This window comes from Acanthopagrus latus, chromosome 17, assembly GCF_904848185.1.
Source record: "Acanthopagrus latus isolate v.2019 chromosome 17, fAcaLat1.1, whole genome shotgun sequence".
Lineage (NCBI taxonomy): Eukaryota > Metazoa > Chordata > Actinopteri > Spariformes > Sparidae > Acanthopagrus > Acanthopagrus latus.
In genome coordinates this window covers 31,819,113-31,838,228 of record NC_051055.1, presented here as the reverse complement: position 1 = coordinate 31,838,228, position 19,116 = coordinate 31,819,113, and the positions used below count along the sequence as shown (strand labels likewise).

The window sequence follows — 19,116 nt, the reverse complement described above, 5'->3', positions numbered from 1 at the left end:
CAGCACATCGGTCAGATTCGCTCCTCATCAGCAGCAGCTAGCGGGTGGGTCGACGAGCACACTGTGATCAGAGTGGCTGTTGTGGTCGAATGAGGATTGTTGTAGTAGATTTAAGATCCTTTAGTGTTTCTGATCATCGCCTCCATCATCTTCCACTGATCTGGAGTCACCTGACACAAAAAGATCATAAATATGATCACTAAGAATGAAAACTATTGCTGGATGGGAAAAAACTGCCCAGTGAAATGACAGGTTACAGGAACCAACAGAGCGTCTAATAGCGTGACACTATTGAAAACAGTCTCAGGCTTGAGCAGAACAAACAGTATGTCAAACATCAATCCTCTAATTGATGATTCTGAGGGAAACACTTCAATGTGATACTCACTCTGCGAAGTTCGTTAAACTCTCCGGCCATTGACACATATTCTCCTCCATCAAACCGAATCACCTGGAAACGAACACACAGTGAAACATTTTCTTATCTCTGACCAACAGTCTACACCCGGATCTAAGATCAGTCTAAACTCACAGCTCCAGACATCCATGTAGCAAAGTCGCTGCTCATGTACGCTGCCAGGTTTGCTATTTCTTCAGGTGTTCCGAGTCGACCTGTTGGGATCCGGCCGATCATCGCCTTCTCAAAGGCTCCTGTTGGGTCTAGACGGCTGAACGCTCCCTGAGGACAACAAGTATACAACAATAAACATTGCACACAAGTGCAAACAACCAGACAAACATCATCGACTGTGGTCAAGTGGACCGTACCTTTGTTCTGATTGGCCCAGGCTGGATGATGTTGAACCTGTGGCCGTAACGACCCCACTCTGCAGCCAGAGACCTGACACATACAACAACAACAGAGCTATATCCGTGTTGTGTTTATGTTGTGTACAGCTGAAAGGTTTAAGGTGATACTGACTTGTAGAGCGCCTCGACTCCAGCCTTTGCTGATGCACTCGGGACAACAAAACCAGAACCAGACTCAGCATAGATGGTCGTGATAGCCAGGAAGGACGCACCTGAACAAACAGTAACAACAATGGACCAGCAACACACAACAACACAAACATTAAACATCAACAAACAAAAACAAAAAGAAAGGAGTCAAATTTTATCTTTCCTTTGACCTCTCTGACTCTAGATCAGTCTCTAAGTGACGTCGGAACTCAGTGACATCTGACCTCTCTGACTCTTGATGAGTCTCTTGCCGAGCTCCAGGGTGATGAATGCCGTTCCGTTCAGGACAATATCTGTGATGCTCTTCCAGCCATTTGGCGACAGACGTTCTGACGGACACACAAAGTTTCCTGCTGCGTTGTTGATGATCACCTGCACCAATCAGGGCCCACAGTCACTGTGATGTCATCATTACAACTTTAATTTTGTTACAGCTGAAGAGTCGGAGCAGAAACCTCAGACATGACGTCATATATAACAGGATGTTTCACTAATTCAAAGCACAGTTTGCAGGGTGAGCTTCAGCTGACCCTAACCCTGATTTATCATCCTAACAGGTACAGACAGGAGGTGGCTGTCAGTCACACCGGTCACATGTGGAATGATACCATATTCTGATGTCACAAAGTTTTCGACATTGTATCTGTTAAAAGTTAAATTGGAAGAAACAGAAGACAGAAATTATTATTCCCTTTAGAGAGACAATGTGTTTTTGTTTTGATTAAAACATTTAACTTAAAAATATTGATTTTTCTCATTAATAAAACATACAGTTAGAGTTATATCTCCTCAAATCTGATTGTTTTATAAATACACAATATGTCTTCTCAATCACATGTATAATTGATTTGCAGCTAACCTTCGATGTTAGCTGCATAGCTAATGTTCAAGTTTAACCTGTGTAACCTGCTGTTCGCTTCTTACTGCCCTCATCACTAACTTACCCTTCAATTAAAAGTTTTAGATTTCTGGTTACACACCTGAATAATGGCTGCCTCTGCCAGTCTGCTGGGTTGCAGTAAGGTGCCAAAATGTACTAGAACTCAGCCAATCATGTTTCAAAAACTAAATGTAAAGTCTCAATATACTGGAAAATGCAAGTATTGAATGGATAACGTCATCTGTCATTTCAAGTCATCTGTCTCCAAGTCAAGTATTTTCAGCATGTTCATCAAGTCGCACGTTGTCAAGTTTATGAGTCAATACTGTCTTGAGTCAGATCATGTGACTCTAGTCCTCCATCTCAGCTGATAAGCAACACCTCTGTGTGTGTGTGTGTGTGTGTGTGTGTGTGTGTGTGTGTGGGCGGGCAAGTGTGCTTTACATCAGGCAGTCCTGTCAGGGTTTCCATCTGGTCAACACAAACAGAGACAGCCTGAGGATCTCTGACATCACACTGCACAGCATGGACCTGAGAAGAGAAGGGGGCACGTTCACACCAGTTCAGTTCTTACGATTAACATTCATGAATGGAAACACAGCAGCAGCTATTAATGTTCCACTAACAGCCCCACTTGTGACATTACACTCAGATTTAGGTGTTAGCTGGATTTAATTCTGCTGGTTCTGACAAATTCGAACTGAGGATTAGTGATTCGTGTATCTGTTTAAGACTTTGATCTAGTTTGTTTTCCTGACTCCAAATGTTGCGTGCGACTTGCTGTACACTTTTGGTGCAAACAACCTGACTAGTTCACAATGGTTCTGGTTCTGACCTTGTTTCCAGTCTGGCTGCTGATCTCCTCGGCTGTTTGCTGCAGGACGTCCAACTTCCTGAACATTAACACAAACACATGATGTTACGGTTTATAGCTAACACTGCATAATTTAGAAATACAGATTTGACCTACCTGGAGGCAATGACACACTGAGCTCCCAGCTTTGACAGAGTGGTGGTCATGGCCCGGCCGAGTCCCGTCCCTCCTCCTGTGATAAATGCCACTCTGTTGTTGAAACTTCCTGTTGGCAGCATGACGTCTTTAGCCGGCGGGAAGAACTGTGACTGAGGAGGAGGAGAACCAGACTGCTGAGGCAGGACCGCTGAACTGTGGAGGCATGACTGAAACAAACAAAAGACACCTCCATCATGGTCTGTTTGCACTGTTGCAAGATTGTTTATTTTTCTTTGTCAATGTCACAATTTATGTTCCTATCATCAAATATAATCATAATTTAGACTATAAACTCTCAACCAATCATGAAAACACTAATAGCAGTTTATGAGGGTCCAAAGCGACTGTAGACGCTGGAAATAAGCTATGTTTCAGGAAGTTTTGATGGAATAACACAATAACTGCAAATTAATTATCTTTTAGTCGACTGATCAATTAATCAACTATTTGTTACAGCTCTATCCATGATAACACTGACCAATGTAAAAGAAGGGCGAGGTATTTGAATTTTAAAGTATCTTTGAATCAGTTTATTGCAATATCTCTGATGAACCTGGACTGAATCAAACACAGGTAAACACTTCATGTTATGCTGTCAATCATCCAAATAACATAAAAAATATTGATTCATTAGAGCAACATGTCTGTCTGTCTGTCTACACCTGTCTATCTGTGCCAGGCTGTCTGCACCTGTCTGTCTGTACCTGTTTGCCTGTACCCTCTTAATATATGAACAAACTGCAGTGATCTAACAACATGAATTAATCTGGTTGTTATCAGCACCACCTGTTGTTCACATGACTGAACTACAGCAAGTGTGTGATCACTGTCACTTCATCTTTGTCACATTTTAGATTACATTTTCAGTATAGTCACAGTATTTGTACATAAAACAGATCCCGTCACACAAAACTTATCAGTCAATGACGGACTGCCTCAGAAATCTGGTTCCTGAAGGACCTGATCTGGTCCGTATTGGACGCCGTTCTGTTGTTCTGTTGTAAACTAGGTGAAAGGTCAAACTCCAGAAGACCTTCTTTGTTAAATATGTTTCATGTGATTTAAAAATCATCTTTTCCTGTTTATACCATTTAAACTTTACTACGACAAATGCTGACTGATGATTGGTTATTGATGGTTTATGTTAGGGTTTTTTCAGCTCCTCTCTGACGTGACATTTTATCCACAGTTTTAAAGACTGAAATATTTATGTTATAAAGTTGTTTTAGTTTTCTCACCCTGTGAACTGGACTCCTCACAAACCTGAAAACAAAATCTGCTTTTCTCAAACTCCCAGCGGCCGCCATCTTGCACAAGACTGCTTGACCTTTGACCCGGATCATACCAACAGGTAGAAGTAGGTCCAGTCTATCTGCAGACGCTCAGCCGCCGGTAGACACAGCACTTACGAATTCAATTTAAATTGTTGGGATTCGTTTCTTTTTCTATAAATCATATCAGATTATTACTTATATCATATCATACTGGTTTGTATTGTACTGTGTTGTATTGTATTATTTTAGACAGAGGAACTCCCCCATCATCCGTGCTGTAGTGGTTCAGTCTAGAATGTGCCAACGAACACGTGTTACCGTAATGTGTCTACATGTTGTGATAAGAAGAAATTAATTCGGTTTATTTGGTGATTTCTCTCAACAGACAAACTTAACACATCACATGATATCGATATCCAATCAGTTTAACGTCGTTTATTGATCTCATGCGCATTCTTTGGGTGTTGAAGTTAATGTGATAGCAGTTACATTTACAAGTTCTTCCGGTTGATCTGATAGTTACGGTAATGGTCCGGTGTGGTCCGACAGTCTCAACACGGATATGCTTTAAGCAGCGGCTGATCGATCCGTATCATGTACTGTTAGGTGATTGTGACAGATGGAGGTTCGACTCTCGGAACCCAGACTGGTTCTGGTCTTCAGCGGAAAGCGGAAGTCCGGAAAAGATTATGTGACGGACTTGATCCACCGCCGGTAAAACAAGTTAATACAGTGTTTCATATCGATAGGTTATTGTTCTTTGATCAGTTTTTAATGAAGATATATGCGACTGATTATTGGTTTATTTGTTTGTTTTGGGGTTAGGAGGAGACTTTGATCTGAAATAAGCTGATGAAAATAAAACCACAGTTATCAATATGACAGCGTAATCACAGCTGATCAGAGACAACAAATAATAACTAATCATTAGTCAGGAAGCATGACCCGTTTATACTGTTTATACTGTTACATCTGAGAGTTGATGTATTTTATTGTTGTTGTTCTACAACATTTGAAACCAGATAGTGTAGAAAGTGTAGATTACTTTGTTGCTCCACTGAGTCAAAATCAATAAAAGACCTATGAGGGGAGCAGTCATGTGACACAGGTGGGACAGGTGAGACAGTCAAGTGCAGATAAAATGGTATACAGTAAACGCTGAACCTGTTTCTGATGCAGTTTAGGACCGGATGTTTGCTGCGTCCTGCGTCTGTCTGGACCTCTCAAACAGCAGTATGCTCAGGTGAGACCAACACCTGTTGACTAAGCATGTTACCTTGGTTGCTGCTGAGTCAAGCTGATTCTGTGGGTTCTGTAGGAACACAATCTGGACCTTGACCAGCTGCTGGGTACTGGTCTTTATAAGGAACAGCATCGGGCTGACATGATTCGCTGGGGAGAAACTCGCCGCCGCCAGGACCCTGGATTCTTCTGTCGCTTAGCAACCAGAGGAGCACGGCAGCCTGTGTGGGTAGGTCATTGTTGATGTCACTTCCTCCTCCTCCTCCTCCATCTTCGTCGTTGTCCTCTGTCTGTTTTCTTCTTTTCTCCTAAACCATCAACTGCTCCCTAGCAACCAACTAGCAGCCTGCTCTCTGATTGGTCAGGTGGTGAGTGACGCACGGCGACTGTCTGACATGCAGTGGTTCTGGTCCGAGTTTCCTCGACAGACTCGGAGTGTCCGAGTGCAAAGTTCAGAAAAAACACGCCAAGAAAGGGGGTGGAGCTTCGCAACAGGTCAGGTGACATATTTGTCTGTCTATTAACCTGTCTGTCTGTTCACCTGTCTGTTCACCTGTCTGTCTGTCCGTCTGTCTCTCAGGTGTGGACGATGCAGAGTCAGAGTGTGGGTTGGACAGCGGGGTTGAATTTGATTGGATCATCACCAATGAGGCCAATGCCCCCTCATTAGACGAGCAGCTGCAGCCAATCCTGAAGCTGGCAAAGGAGGCTGCTGATGATTACTGATCAATAATCGGATTGGTAAAAGCAGCTGATCACGAAAGCAGCAAAGGCTGATGAGAAATTGGTCCTCCTGACTCCTGACGCCACCTGTCCTCACCACCAGGTTTAATTCTGTGACCCATGAGCTTTAAATTCACATGATGCTGCTTTCATGTAATTGTATAAAGTTTCAAATTAATTATTTGAATGATTTTGTTAATAAATATTTCATGAATAATGTTTGTGTCCACGGTGATTAGATTCAGCTGTTATAGAAAATAAGTGAGTTCAATATCATGCAGCGCTGCCTAAATCGTGATGCATGCTGGTTAAAATGTGTCCATGATGACCTGGATGGTTTCTGCTCCACATACGATGTCACATGACCTTAAGCTTGGAGGAGCAAGGTGGCTGCAGAGCAGGTGAGCAGTTGCTCTCCAGGAGCTGCGTGAGTCTAGACCCACCTTCATGACGTCAGGACTTTGCCCTAACTGGCTTTTATCTACGATGACGTGTATGACGTGTGTTTTGATGAATTTCCATATCCATAAGCGCCTCTTTTCTACTCAAATATCACCAAATATCACATACTTTCAGATCAGTAGCAGCTGTGTGGCCGCACCTGTGGGACAGTCAACACGAATAAACCTATAAAATCCTTCATCTAATGCTACAACCCTGACAGATGTCGTCAATAAAATGCTCAGTTCTGTCACCTTGTGGTGATGATGGAGAAGTGGTGAACTGATGTGTTCAGTGTTATCTGTTCTGTCCACTCTTATTAACTCTGTCTGTTCCCATCACATTAACAATACAAAGAATTATCCTGAGATATTCTGTGTGTGATGAGATGCGCAGCGGGACCAGACATCTGACTCAGTCATCTGTTCTGATTATTGTATTTAATTCATAGGGTTAGGGTTTGAAATGTATTTCATTCATTGTGAATAATGTTGCAATAAGAAAATGCATCATCTTATGTGTCTATAGTTATGCTTATTTGTTTCTCAGCTGTGATATAATCATGCACCTAAACACAGTTGTCATCATATTAATTCATAACTGTTGTAATTGTATTGTTATTAGACAAGACTTACTATAATGTGCCAGACAGACAAAGTTCAAATTTATTTAATGTCATTAATCCTGTACCAGAAAGGTTTACTATTGGATCAAGTAGGCTAACCCTTAGCAATTTACGGAAGGTTGATAATTTGGTAAGGACTGCAGGCTAGCTTACAAAAACATTTGGTGTAAAGAGTTCAAATGAACCTGGTAGCCTACGGAAGTAAGATGAGAATGGAACAATATTTCCTGAAGGAATCCTGAATTTCACTTACATTGAACATTTTACAGTTGCCTATCTATCTATCTATACAGATAAGTACACTTCAAACAAACAGGAAACTAATCAGGTAAATACATCCTCTGCATAAGACACACTTGACACAGTCTTGATCCCTGGTCGTCTACATGCAACACGGAATAGCAGTTGCACTGCTCTATTCCCTCAGACTACAAGTTTTGTCTGACTACTATTTTGAACATCTCAGACTAAATAATTTCAGAAGGTTTTTGAACAACTCATGGTTGTTGCTGCACCTCAGGCACGCTGCCATCATGGCAGACAAAAAGCGTTGATCCCCGAGTGCGACCTAACAGGCTGGAGAGTAATGGTGGAGCGCTCCTCAAGCCTTGCTGTTAGGGCGCACTTGGGGATCGACGCTTTTTATCTGCCATGACGGCAATGCACTGGAGGTGCCACTGCTAACATGACTTATCCAAAAACTTTTGTTTTAGTAAACTCTGTGTACACAAACAATGTTATCAATGCTGGTGTGTTCATGTGTAGAGACCCTGGTGATAATACAAGCAAAGTTTCATGTTGTGTCGAACCTTCTTACTGTTTTAAAAATAGAGATTTTGATGCCATTTTAATAATTCCCATAGCACTCCCACTGAAAATTAGCTTGCCCGAAAACTAAACTACGGTAGATCTTAAAAATTGCCTCCTTCGTCGTAATTATGCTTTTACACAATGGTTTGACTCATATTCAAATCACAAATAAAGCCTTGTTTGCTTTTTAGTGAGAGTTTCACTTTAAGTTTCACACACGATCAATCGTTCCTCACTTACTCTGGAGTCAGACGTGTCACAACTTATTTAAATAGGTTAATATCAAAACAGGAATAACACTGACCACATCTGACCAGATTAACCTGTGGTTCAGCACTAGGATGTTATTTAGACTTTATGTTAATCATATCTATACATTTTCTGATGCCCTAAATCAACTTCAATACTGAATTAACTCACAATTCATAAATAAAAACCAAAGAGTCATTTTGGATCTACAGACCAGTGACGGTGCTTTTATTTTATAAAATCCTGATTTATTACAATGAGCAGTGACATCAGCACAGTGATGACGACATCAGCTTCCAGGTAAAAACATCTCTAAACTTTATTAATGTCATCAGGTCAAAGGTGACCTGTCTGTGACCTCTGATTGGCCCCTGGTCTACCATATATGGCAGTGGAATGCCTCACTGTGATTGGTTAGCTCAAACCACGCCCCCATGGAACACAATAATTAATCATTGTGTAACAAGACATTGGCTCTAATCAATTAATAATTAATGTCGGAAAGAAAACAAATGAGCGTTAAGACAAACCGTTAAGACAAACAGGTTTGTTAGTCATTAATTAGTTTAATGAGGGAAATGTCCCTTTGACATGCCGACTCCTCTTCTAGACTCTACCACCTAATACTGTGGGGGAAGGGGGGGGGGGGTGTTGGCACTGTCAGGTGGGAGGGTTGGTTCTGTCGGGGGGAGGGTTGGCACAGTCGGGAGGTCGGGGGTGAGTAGGACGTCCAGACGAGAGGAGTAAATTAAAGCAAAACTCTGAATGAGACTTAAAGGACAAGAGAAGGAATGTGACAGAAGGAGAAGAGGGAGGAGAAAAAGGAGGTGCCACAGAAGTCATGATGTCCATCTGTCAAGCGGCAGTGACGGAGGAGGTTCAGAAGGAGTTGAGATCCTGCAAGGTCTGATCCAGGGTGGCGTGAATCTTTTTGTTCTCCTCTTTAGCTGAAGCCAGAGCCTCTGTAAACAAACAAACACATGATGACGTCATCTTGTCCAATCAATACAGCTTTCTAATAATCAGTAAGTCCATCCATCACATCTATGACAATATCATTCAGTTCTTTTTCCTGTCTCACCTTCCAGGTCATCAATGGTTCGCTCCAGTTTGGTCAACGAACGCTCCGCGAACTCTGCTCTGCTCTCCGCCTGCACACAGGAATTTAACAGGAAGTCAGCAGCTAACAAACAGGAAGTCAGCAGGTAAACCAGGAGTTAACAGGAAGTCAGCAGCTAACAAACAGGAAGTCAGCAGCTAATATACACGAAGTCAGCAGGGAAACCAGAAGTAAGTCAATAGGAAGTAAGCGCATAACAAACAGGAAGTCAGCAGGTAAACAGGAAGTCAGCAGGTAACAAATGGGAAGTCTACAGGAAGTCAGCAGGTAAACAGGAAGTCACCAGGAATTCAGGTAACAGGTTGTCAGCAGGTAACACAACGGAAGTAAACAGGAAGTCAGGAAGTAAACAGGAAGTCAGCAGGTTACAGAAGGTGTCAGGTGGGCAGCTGTGGCTCAGGGTTAGAACCAACATCTGGTTATGGGAAGGACGCTGGATAGATTGTCCTGGTCTGCATGTCAAAGTGTCCTTGGGCAAGATACTGAACCCCAACACTGCTCCTGATGTGCTGGTCGGCAGCTTCTGTTTAGAAACGTTTGAAGAATATTTTTCCATCTCACCTCCTTCAGTTTGTTGCTCAGGTTCTTGATCTCCTCTTCGTACCGGTCCTCCTTCATAGAGTACTGAGAAAACATGAGAGACGGCCAATCAGACAACAGGTGTACTGATGTATCAGCTATGAGGATACCTGTGTTGGAGGTTGAACAGGTGTTGATCAGCTGAGTGGGTCCTGATATATCTTAACAAAGAATTCTGACGATGAAATCATGAAGTCATGTGACGCCTTGTTGATGACATCACCACAAGATTGACATGAAATAATGTTAAGTTCAGTGCTCTTCTGATCTCCATAGAAAACAATTTCAATATTTAATAGAAAGACAGAAGAATAAACTGCAGATTTGAACAAAGCAAACACACTTGTATGACCCCCCCGTCCTCCTCCCTCCTCCCTCCTCCCTCCCCCTCCTCCCTCCTCCTCCTCCTCCTCCTCCTCCTCCTACCTTCTCAGCCTGGGCCTCCAGACTCTTTGTACCAGTGAAGACAGTTTTCAGCTCCTCCTCCAACATTCGACTCTTGCTGCAGGTCAGAGGTCACATCAGACACACCGAGTCACAGAGGAAGTTGTGTTATGATTGTGTTTTTTTATTCAGGAAGAAGATCACTGCACATACAGATGACTGTATCCTGTTACTGTGGTAACAGATTTAGTTACTATGGTAACCTGCTGTGTGTGTGTTTAGACCTCACCCTGTACTCTGCACTGAGCAATAACTCTTTACAAAACTCATTTCTATTTTTGCACTATCTGGTCGATTTCCTTAACACCAATACTTAATACTATTTGTATTTAAAATCTGTGTATAAAAATTTCGGTTAATTTGGCACCGTATCATGTAAATGTGTATATACGCGTCTATTCTATTCTATTTCTTACCTTTTTAATTATATTCTGTATTTTCGCTATTGGTTTTTGTTCTGTAATATTCTGTCGCTGCTGGGACAAACAAATTTCCCCGTCTGCGGGTCAGTAAAGGATTTCGGATTCTGATTTCAGACAGCCTGTCGTTTCCACACAAACAGAAACAACTCAGTTTGTCACAGCTGCTCTCTGAAACACCTGTGATGCCATACAGCTGTGTGTGTGTGTGTGTGTGCGTGTGTAGCAGGTTAGAGTCATGCAGAGGTCGGCAGGAGGAGGAGCTGAAGCAGCAGCTAAAGGTCAGAGGTCATGGGAGGCAGCAGGAGGCGAGGAGGAGCTACTCTGCTCGGACTGACAATAGGTTAGAGGCAAGGTGACCCTCAGTACCTTGTCCTCAGACGCCTGCAGGCTCTTCAGTGATTGGTCGAAACTCCTCAACTGCTCTTCCAACCTCCGAACCTTACTGATAGGGAGTTACGAAGACAGACATGAAGACAGACAGCAGGACAGACAGACAGGAGGAAAGACAGACACGTAGCACATGCAGCAGCAGCAACATGTTTCCATGGAAACAAACGAGAAATATGGTTGCAGAAAGTTATGGTGCTGTTAATGAAGCAGTGACATCATACCGAGGTCATCAGTGAGACATCATGTGTAGTATTACTCAGTAACAGTCTGTCTCTTTCTCTCTCTGTCTGTCTGTATCAGAGCAGCAGATGCTTCATGCTATAAGCAGGTGTTAGACATGCCCTTCCCATTGTGTTGTGTTGTGTTTATGAACCTCTCAGCCTGTTCAGCTCGATCTTCGACTCGTTCCAGTTCTCCTTCCACCATCAACAGTTTACGAGCCACCTGACACACACACACACAGAGTATTGATCTTTGTTCTGTCATCAGTTGTTATGCCAACATGTTGAAGCATTAAAACTGTGTGACTTTTCACATCAGGTGATGACGAAGGTGATGATCACGGAGATCAGCTTCATCACCTTCACCATAAGTGGGTTTTAGTTTCCATAAGAGATCACTTCAAAATAAAAGACGTGTATTTCAGCTTTGTTAAGAAAAGCGGCCAGTTGTAATAATAAGTAGGCAGACTTTGTTTCTTACTGCTCTCTTACAGTGGGGTTAGAAACCCCTATCTCTATGACAGTGGCGTCATTTCTTATACTTACATTAGGATTTACAGCAGAGTGAGAAGTTAAAGATGACTGTTTATTTAATCTATGAATTACTTTTGGAAGCTTCTGATTGGTCAGTTGTCATCACTGGAGGCCCAACGTAACGTGATGAGGCTTTTAAACAGGCTCACATGATCAATCATCTCACCCTCCATCCAATCAAGGTCCCATCACAGAGCAGACAGTTTGTTTCTGTGACTCCACAGACCTCTGCTCTCTTCATCAACTTTAGGTCCCTCTGCAAACAGCCGCATGGATTATTTTCAGCTGCCCTGATTCATTCAGTCTCTCTTGATTTGACGTCAGCAAGCGTCCAGCCATAGACTCATCTGCAAAAACCAGGTCTGAACACATTAAAACCAAACACTGTTTGAAAGTGCTCTGTGTCGAAATTGTAATGTCCTAAACTCAATCTGGACACAGTCTGGACAGGACAAGTGTGAATATCCAGCACTGTGCTGTGGGCTTGTTCTGCAGGAAATGGGGCAGCTAATATCATGAAGAACGATTGTCTGCAAACAATGAAGCTACATCTCCCAACACCTACATCTTTCAGCAGACAATGATCATCAAAATAACACCAAAGATGTGGGTCTTCCAGTGTCACGCTAGACAGGATTAGGTTTAGTAACAGAGCTCTAGTATCAGCCTTAAACTTCCCCTAATTCGGGCACCGCATAGCTCAGTCGGTAGCGCGCGCGGACCCGGGTTCGACTCCCGGCTCGGGTCCCTTTGCTGCGTGTCACTCCCCATCTCTTACCCTGTTTCCTGTCTACCTCTCCAGCTGTTCTATCAATAAAGCCAGAAAAGGCCAAAAAAATACTTTAAAAAAAAAAAAAAAAAACTTCCCCTAATTCAATAATCTCTATCCATTCAAACCGATATACACCGATGCAGTAATGAACAGGGATAAATCAAAGAAAAGGGGATACAGGTTACGAAAATGTTCTAAACAAAAAATTGAAAAAGGCAAGCAAAATCCCACCTGGACAAGATGGAGGCCGTAGAGAAAACAAAACCTGTAGTCAATCCACAATGTGATGAGTTAAGTCATGACTTTGGGGTTGGCGGCACTGCAGGCCAAACTGAAAAGAGATCTCTCAGATTTCTGCACGTTTTTAGGAGGATATTAAAAGACAAAAGGACGAATTCATGACAGAAAAACACTGCAAAATACAAGAGACGACATGTCAAATATAAGGGGAAGTAGAACTCATAAGAGAGATGAAAGAAAACATGGCCAACCAGGAAAGACGGGACATTGGCGTGAAGGTCGCCCTCACACAGCGTTTAGCCCTTTTAAGATAGAAAAGGCAGCATATTTGCTCCAAGGTAAGGGCGGCAATGTCCCTGCCTGTCTTTCTAAAACGGAGGTGTAATATTCCTCCTTTTCCAAAAGCCGCCACTGAGGTAGACGTAAACACATGACGTGATGTGACGTGAAGCTCGAAGTTGGGCTGTGAACAATGACAACGAATTTGTCTTCAAATCTGTGATCAGCTGTTTCCTGGTTTTAAAACTCCTCGGCTGTGGGTCACACAACAGTGCAGGTGATTCACACGTCTGCCCATCTCATGCAGAGGCCGGCACACTGACATCTTGTTTTTAGATAGCAGGCGAGGTGGAAATAAGTGTAGCCTCCGAGGCAGAAAATCGGTGGACCAAATCAGACCCCCAGTTTGCCGGCGTCTGTCTATAGCCACGGACCGAGCCGCCAAAAGCACGGGCAAATTGGCGGCTTGGTGCTCTGTCTAAAAATGGCTACTGAGTAATCATCAGGCTTTGCAGGACAAGGTGTCTGATTTGGAAGGACTCTCCAGGCGACACAATGTCCGAAAGGAATATATACCCATTGAAAGCACTGAAGGAGAAAAATGTGAGGTTTATGAAACAAAGATATTATGAGGCAGGCCCCAAAGCAACAAAACTGCCAGTTTGGCTCAGAAAACAACATCCATATGATTTGGCTTCTTGAAATGTTTAGTTGGTTAAAACTGAAACGCTCCATCAGAATGTCAACTTCTCAATAACTGCTTGTTATTAGCAGGGATGTCCCAATCAGGTTTGTTTTACCCCGATCCGATCAGAGTCCTTTAATATTTAGTATCTGCAGATACAGAGTCCCGATCTGATACTTACCCTTAACTAATATTGTCCAGATAATACAGCTGCATTAACAAACAAAGTACCTGCATCAAAGCTATTCCTTAATAGGTTTTAATTGTGTTGAAACAAAGTAAATACTTTCACATGGCTCTTTCTCATTCTGCAACATTGGCCTCCACCTTCCTTGTGTTAGCAGGTGAGTGTGTGACGCTGCAGTGTGACAGCAGACCCTCTTGTACAGCAGCTGCAGTGTGTGAGACGCAGCCCACGCTTGGTGCCTCCATATCATCCTCTGCTTTTACATATTCCTTATGCTGTCACTTAAAATGACATGGACGCGTTGCTTGTTTATTTCACACGTTCAAAACTCCAGGTGACGAAGAAAACCCTGATCCTCTAACACGGAGTTGAGCTGGTTATCCAGAGCGATTAATTCAGTTATCTTCTCTGTTATATTTTTGGCCATGTTGCTGTCTCGGGGACATTTCTGTTTCCTCATGAAAGTATCTGCAAATGTTTGCTGTTTCGGTGCCTTTGCCTGTATTGCTTAAGATAACTCGTTGTGTTCTGAGTGTTTGTTTTTTATGTGCCGTTGCAAATGTGTACTATTAATGCAGCTCTTTTGTTTCCCCTCATGAAACGGTTGTACTGCAGATGTTACATGTCGCCGCTGGACTGCTTTCGCTTTCCACACTGCAGACATTTGATCTACAGGTTTGCCAGAGTAATGCTACATGCTCGTCTGAGTTCTGCCACAGATTGTGCTCTGACGTAAAAAATAATTAAATTGAAATATCAGGATTCGGTCCACATTCAAAATTGCCAATTCCGATCAGTGAAAAAATGCCCATATCGGCCCCGATCCTGCAGATTGGATCAGGACATCCCTATCATCAACTAATCAAGTCTCACCAAACAGTGTTTAAAAATTACATTGTTTCTTTATCAGCTTTTATTCTGGAATGATCTCTATGGAAATAAAACCAATAAAATGGTGGATTAACACGAAGTTGAAAATCAGCCCACATGCTAACATGGCTACATTCACAGACAAGACTGTCACTTCCTGTTTCTTAATAGGAGAACACACACACACACAAACAACCTGAGCTCATTAAATAGTCTGTGATTAAGTGGTTCAACAGACAGGTGTGTATCATCTGTTAATGCATGTTCCACGTGTGTGTGTTACCTCTTCATACTTGCGGTCAGCCTCCTCAGCAATCTGTTTGGCTTCTCTGAGCTGAACCTCAAGCTGCTCCATCTTCTCCTCGTCCTTCAGAGCTCTGTTCTCAATTACCTTCATCCCTCTGACACACACACACACACACACACACACACACACACACACGATCAGACAGTGTGCAGTACTGATCCAGAATCAGTGCTACAGTATGAGTCATCAGCAGCTCATAATCTAAGAACATGACCACTATTGCGGTTTTTTCCAATCACTCCTGGCCCGACTCAGTGTCCACCACCGCTGGTCTACCTGCTTCAAAGTGAGTCTTAAAACAATGGCACTCTTGTCCCAATCTGCGCAGTACTATCGAAGCATCACCGCTAACAATGTGGCTCCGCTAGTTCAGTTATGAACTCATTTAATTTCTTCATGATAAAAGCCCCCAGTTATTTAGTCATTCAAAGCTTTTAATATGAAGCAGCATCACAGGAACCATCACAACACGACTCCTGAACCAGCTGACAGTGAACAACAGTGAAACACAGCAGATGTTTAAAGAACAAAAGGAGGAGAGAAACTAAATAGATTCAATGAGAAACTACAGAAGGACTGAGAGCTGAATACACTGACTTTAAAAACCTCTTTCTCTCAGGTTTCCTGCACAGACATGAGTTCAGTATTCACTCATGAGACAGGAGACAGGTGTTCAAGTTAAAGGCTGGCTGCTGTCACGAGACATCACCACGGCCTGCTTGGAGGTGGGGCGGGCCCAGCTTGGCCCTGCTCTGGAGCGGGACCAGTACAGATGCAGCTTGGCACAATTTGGCTCACTAAAACTGGTAATGGAAGGGTTAGGGTTAGTTAGGCTGTGTGTCACAGGTGTGTGTCAGACCTCTCGCTCTCGTCGGCAGCCTTCTCAACCTCATCCAGTTTGTGGAGAGCGGTGGCAAGTCTCTCCTGAGCTCGGTCCAGATTCTCCTCTGTGAGCTGCAGACGACGACCCAGTGCCGTCACCTCCGCCTCCGCCTGCAAAACACACAGCAGGGATCTGTGAGCCCACCATCTCCATCAAATACAAACACTCAATTTACCCCTGTTCAGTAAAGGCCAATCAGCAGATCTCTGTGTGTGTGTTCACTGTATGAGGGGCTCCTCCAACTTCTTCACCTGCAGCACAGTCACATTCACACTGGAACATAAAGGTGACAGCGCCCCACAGTGGTCAGAGCTCGCCATCACATGACTCCAACACTATTAGACTGACTCACTGTAGCCCTTTTTAGACAGAAAAGGTGGCAATGACAACAAATCTGTCTTCAAAATAAGAGCTTTACATGGCACCCCATTGGAATTTAGAAGCGGGTTCTTAGCGGGGGGCTTTTAATTTGAAAGTAGTGACCGTTCCTAGCTTGCCGACACAACAAGAAGCTAACTCAAACAAACAGCTACAGAGACCGAGGAGACGCTGCATCTCCTGGATCTCAGCAGCTGTCCAGTTGCTCATCTTAATGTCCACGGATTAAGTGATGGACTGACTGCTGTGATCAGCTGTTTCTTGGTTTTAAAACTCCCCTGCTGTGAGTCGCACAACAGTGCAGGTCATTGACACCTCCACCCATTTCACACAGGGTACATTGATGCCTCGTTTTTAGATAGCAGGCAAGGTGGAAATAAGTTTAACCACCGAGGCGAAAAATCGGCAGACCAAAATAGATCCCCAATTTGCCGCCCTCTGTCTAAAACTGCGGACCTATCGGCAAATTGGCGGATTGCTGCACTGTCTAAAAATGCCTAGAGTCTAACTGTGCACCAAGAAGGCGTGTGTGTGTGTTGACAGAGGAATGTGTGGTATGTCTGACTACTCTGTACCACAGTAGTGTACAGCGGGTACTGCAGTAAACTGTAGTACTGCAGTAGAGTACATCGGTGTGAATCAGTGTGTGTACGGTATGATAAGCTGCAGCAGGACACATGCAGCCTGTGATAACACACAAAGGCACACACAGACACACACACACACACACTAATGGAATGTGACTCCACCTCCTGCACCACACTTGCAGGTGTATGAAGGTGTCTGTACCTCCTCTCTGCTCCTCTTCTCCTTCTCCACCTCCTTCTGCAGCCTCTCCGCTCTGTCCTCGGCCTCCTCTGCCTGCTCCTGCAGCACTTTGATCTTCTTCTTCACTGCATCGATGCTGTTCACGCCTCCACTCATCTTTTTCTTCTACAGTAGTGGGAACAGGAGCTGTCAGACTGCTGATTGGTCATATTCTACTTCCTGTTCACATTCCAAACAACAAGGAACGAATCTGTATACCGAGTGTGAGTGCTGGCAAGTACTGAGTTAGTACTAACATTACTTTGTTGTTTGGCAATTTTGTTGTTCAATAATCAACCAGGGGACTGATTTGAATTAATCAATGAGTAATCAGGTGATTTCTCAGATCATGATCTCTGGTTGAGAACAAGAACAAACAGACAGAAAACTGAGTTTCATAATAATAAAAATGACATCCAAGCTCCTGAAAGGATCAATTAAAGTGTGTCAATACTTCAAACCTGCACAATAACACGTTCAGACTGACACATGATTATTGGCACCATCTGTCTTAATTGCTGAATCAGTCTGTTGTGTGTGGAGGACATTTAAATGAAGTTTATTTTGAAAACTTTAATGTTCTAAATTTGTCACATAGTCAACACAGACTCCTCCAACTATCCTCAAAAATAAGGAATGAAAAGAAGTGCAGTGGGAAAAAAAACACACTTTGACATCAGACGTGATACAATTAAAATATAAGATTAAATTAATAATACCACGTCATACTAGCATGAACAATGTGTAGTGTACACAGGTAACAAACAAAGAGCTGAGTAACATAAATACATATGTACAGTGATGACTGCAGCTGTAAACAGGTTACACATACTCCATTATGAATACATAGAATATATTGAATATGTATCCGTAGATGTGAACATGTAGTAACATTAGAGACGGTGCGGTGACAGCTTCAGTCTGCGGGACCGGAAGCCGCGGGTCTCATATATTTACACTGTAAACAACAGCGTAAACATTATTTAAAAAGTGTATTTTATAGATTTAAAGTCACATTCTCTCCTGTTACTTCTGTTTGTGATGTTTCTTTTTAATCTTTTGCATAATTTATCACCTTTCTCAGTCTGACGTGTTGTTGTGCTGTTAGCACGCTATTTCCTGATGCTAACAGTTGACCACCGCCCTGTTTGCTTGTTAGCATGCGAGCAGAGTTCAGAGCTAACAGAACACAGCTGAGGTGCACCTGAGCGACTCTTCTTACCTGTCTGGATTCTCTTAGGAAACACCTGAGGCTCGAGCTCGATTTCACCTGACACCGTCACTTCCCTGTTAGCAGGCTAGCTAACTCGCTGTTAGCAGGCTAACTGGTCGACTTGAGAAACTGAGGAAAGTTTTAGAATGAGCGAACAAACTGCGGCTCGGTGTCGGTCTGAAACGGTGCACGGTCTCCGGTGTCTGGTCCTCAGTGTACTGGTCCCGGAGTCCTGGTCCCGGGTTCTGGTCTCTGCCGGTTCTGGTTCTGCTTTCCGCCGTTTCCTTATCCAGCCAACTCCCAGCTTAGGACTACACCCACTTCCGCGTTAAATTCCCTCCACGGGAAGTGACGCAACCCGACGGTCCACACAAATTAAAAGTCAGTAAACATTTTCTCACAAAGAATGTGTATATACATATATATATATATATATATATATATATATATATATGTATATATATATATATATATATATATATATATTAAAATTGTCACAACTAACCACACTATAACAACTCAACCTTAAGACACCATCAGCAAACCAATAGTCAACATTATTTGTCAAT

The 19,116-nt window shown here is 43.0% G+C and overlaps 2 protein-coding genes across 5 annotated transcripts in view; both read right to left on the bottom strand.

Annotated features, from left to right (window-relative positions):
- The window catches only part of decr1 (2,4-dienoyl CoA reductase 1, mitochondrial), a 5,965-nt gene extending 368 nt beyond the window's left edge, over window positions 1-5,597 (bottom strand). The window contains exons 1-10 of one of the 2 annotated variants that reach the window (XM_037075222.1): window positions 5,403-5,597; window positions 2,811-3,019; window positions 2,676-2,733; window positions 2,285-2,371; window positions 1,185-1,332; window positions 923-1,022; window positions 769-841; window positions 533-679; window positions 389-451; window positions 1-170 (exon numbers count right to left, since the gene is read on the bottom strand). The exon at window positions 1-170 is cut by the window's left edge and continues 368 nt beyond it. In XM_037075222.1, the coding sequence (XP_036931117.1) occupies window positions 111-170; window positions 389-451; window positions 533-679; window positions 769-841; window positions 923-1,022; window positions 1,185-1,332; window positions 2,285-2,371; window positions 2,676-2,733; window positions 2,811-3,019; window positions 5,403-5,501 (1,044 nt within the window). In that variant the 5' untranslated portion in view covers window positions 5,502-5,597 and the 3' untranslated portion in view covers window positions 1-110. Of the gene's footprint in view, window positions 171-388; window positions 452-532; window positions 680-768; window positions 842-922; window positions 1,023-1,184; window positions 1,333-2,284; window positions 2,372-2,675; window positions 2,734-2,810; window positions 3,020-4,090; window positions 4,248-5,402 lie in introns of those variants that run through there. The other variant, XM_037075221.1, reaches the window with a different exon arrangement.
- Window positions 5,598-8,414: 2,817 nt separating this feature from the next.
- LOC119006052 (tropomyosin alpha-3 chain-like) lies at window positions 8,415-18,878 on the bottom strand. Of its 3 annotated transcripts, none has more exons than XM_037074377.1 (9): window positions 18,557-18,876; window positions 17,317-17,460; window positions 16,126-16,259; window positions 15,243-15,360; window positions 11,545-11,615; window positions 11,148-11,223; window positions 9,898-9,960; window positions 9,298-9,367; window positions 8,415-9,178 (listed from the first exon to the last, which is right to left on the bottom strand). In XM_037074377.1, exons 2-9 carry the CDS (start codon window positions 17,449-17,451, stop codon window positions 9,096-9,098), a joined length of 750 nt encoding a protein of 249 aa, XP_036930272.1. In that variant the 5' UTR covers window positions 17,452-17,460; window positions 18,557-18,876; the 3' UTR covers window positions 8,415-9,095. The 3 variants fall into 3 exon arrangements, 2 of the variants coding, with proteins under 2 accessions (XP_036930272.1, XP_036930271.1); XM_037074376.1 differs by lacking the exon at window positions 11,148-11,223 and adding an exon at window positions 10,342-10,417 and having other exon boundaries at window positions 18,557-18,875; XR_005070656.1 differs by lacking the exon at window positions 8,415-9,178 and adding an exon at window positions 10,342-10,417 and having other exon boundaries at window positions 18,557-18,878.
- Between the last annotated feature and the right edge of the window lie 238 nt (window positions 18,879-19,116).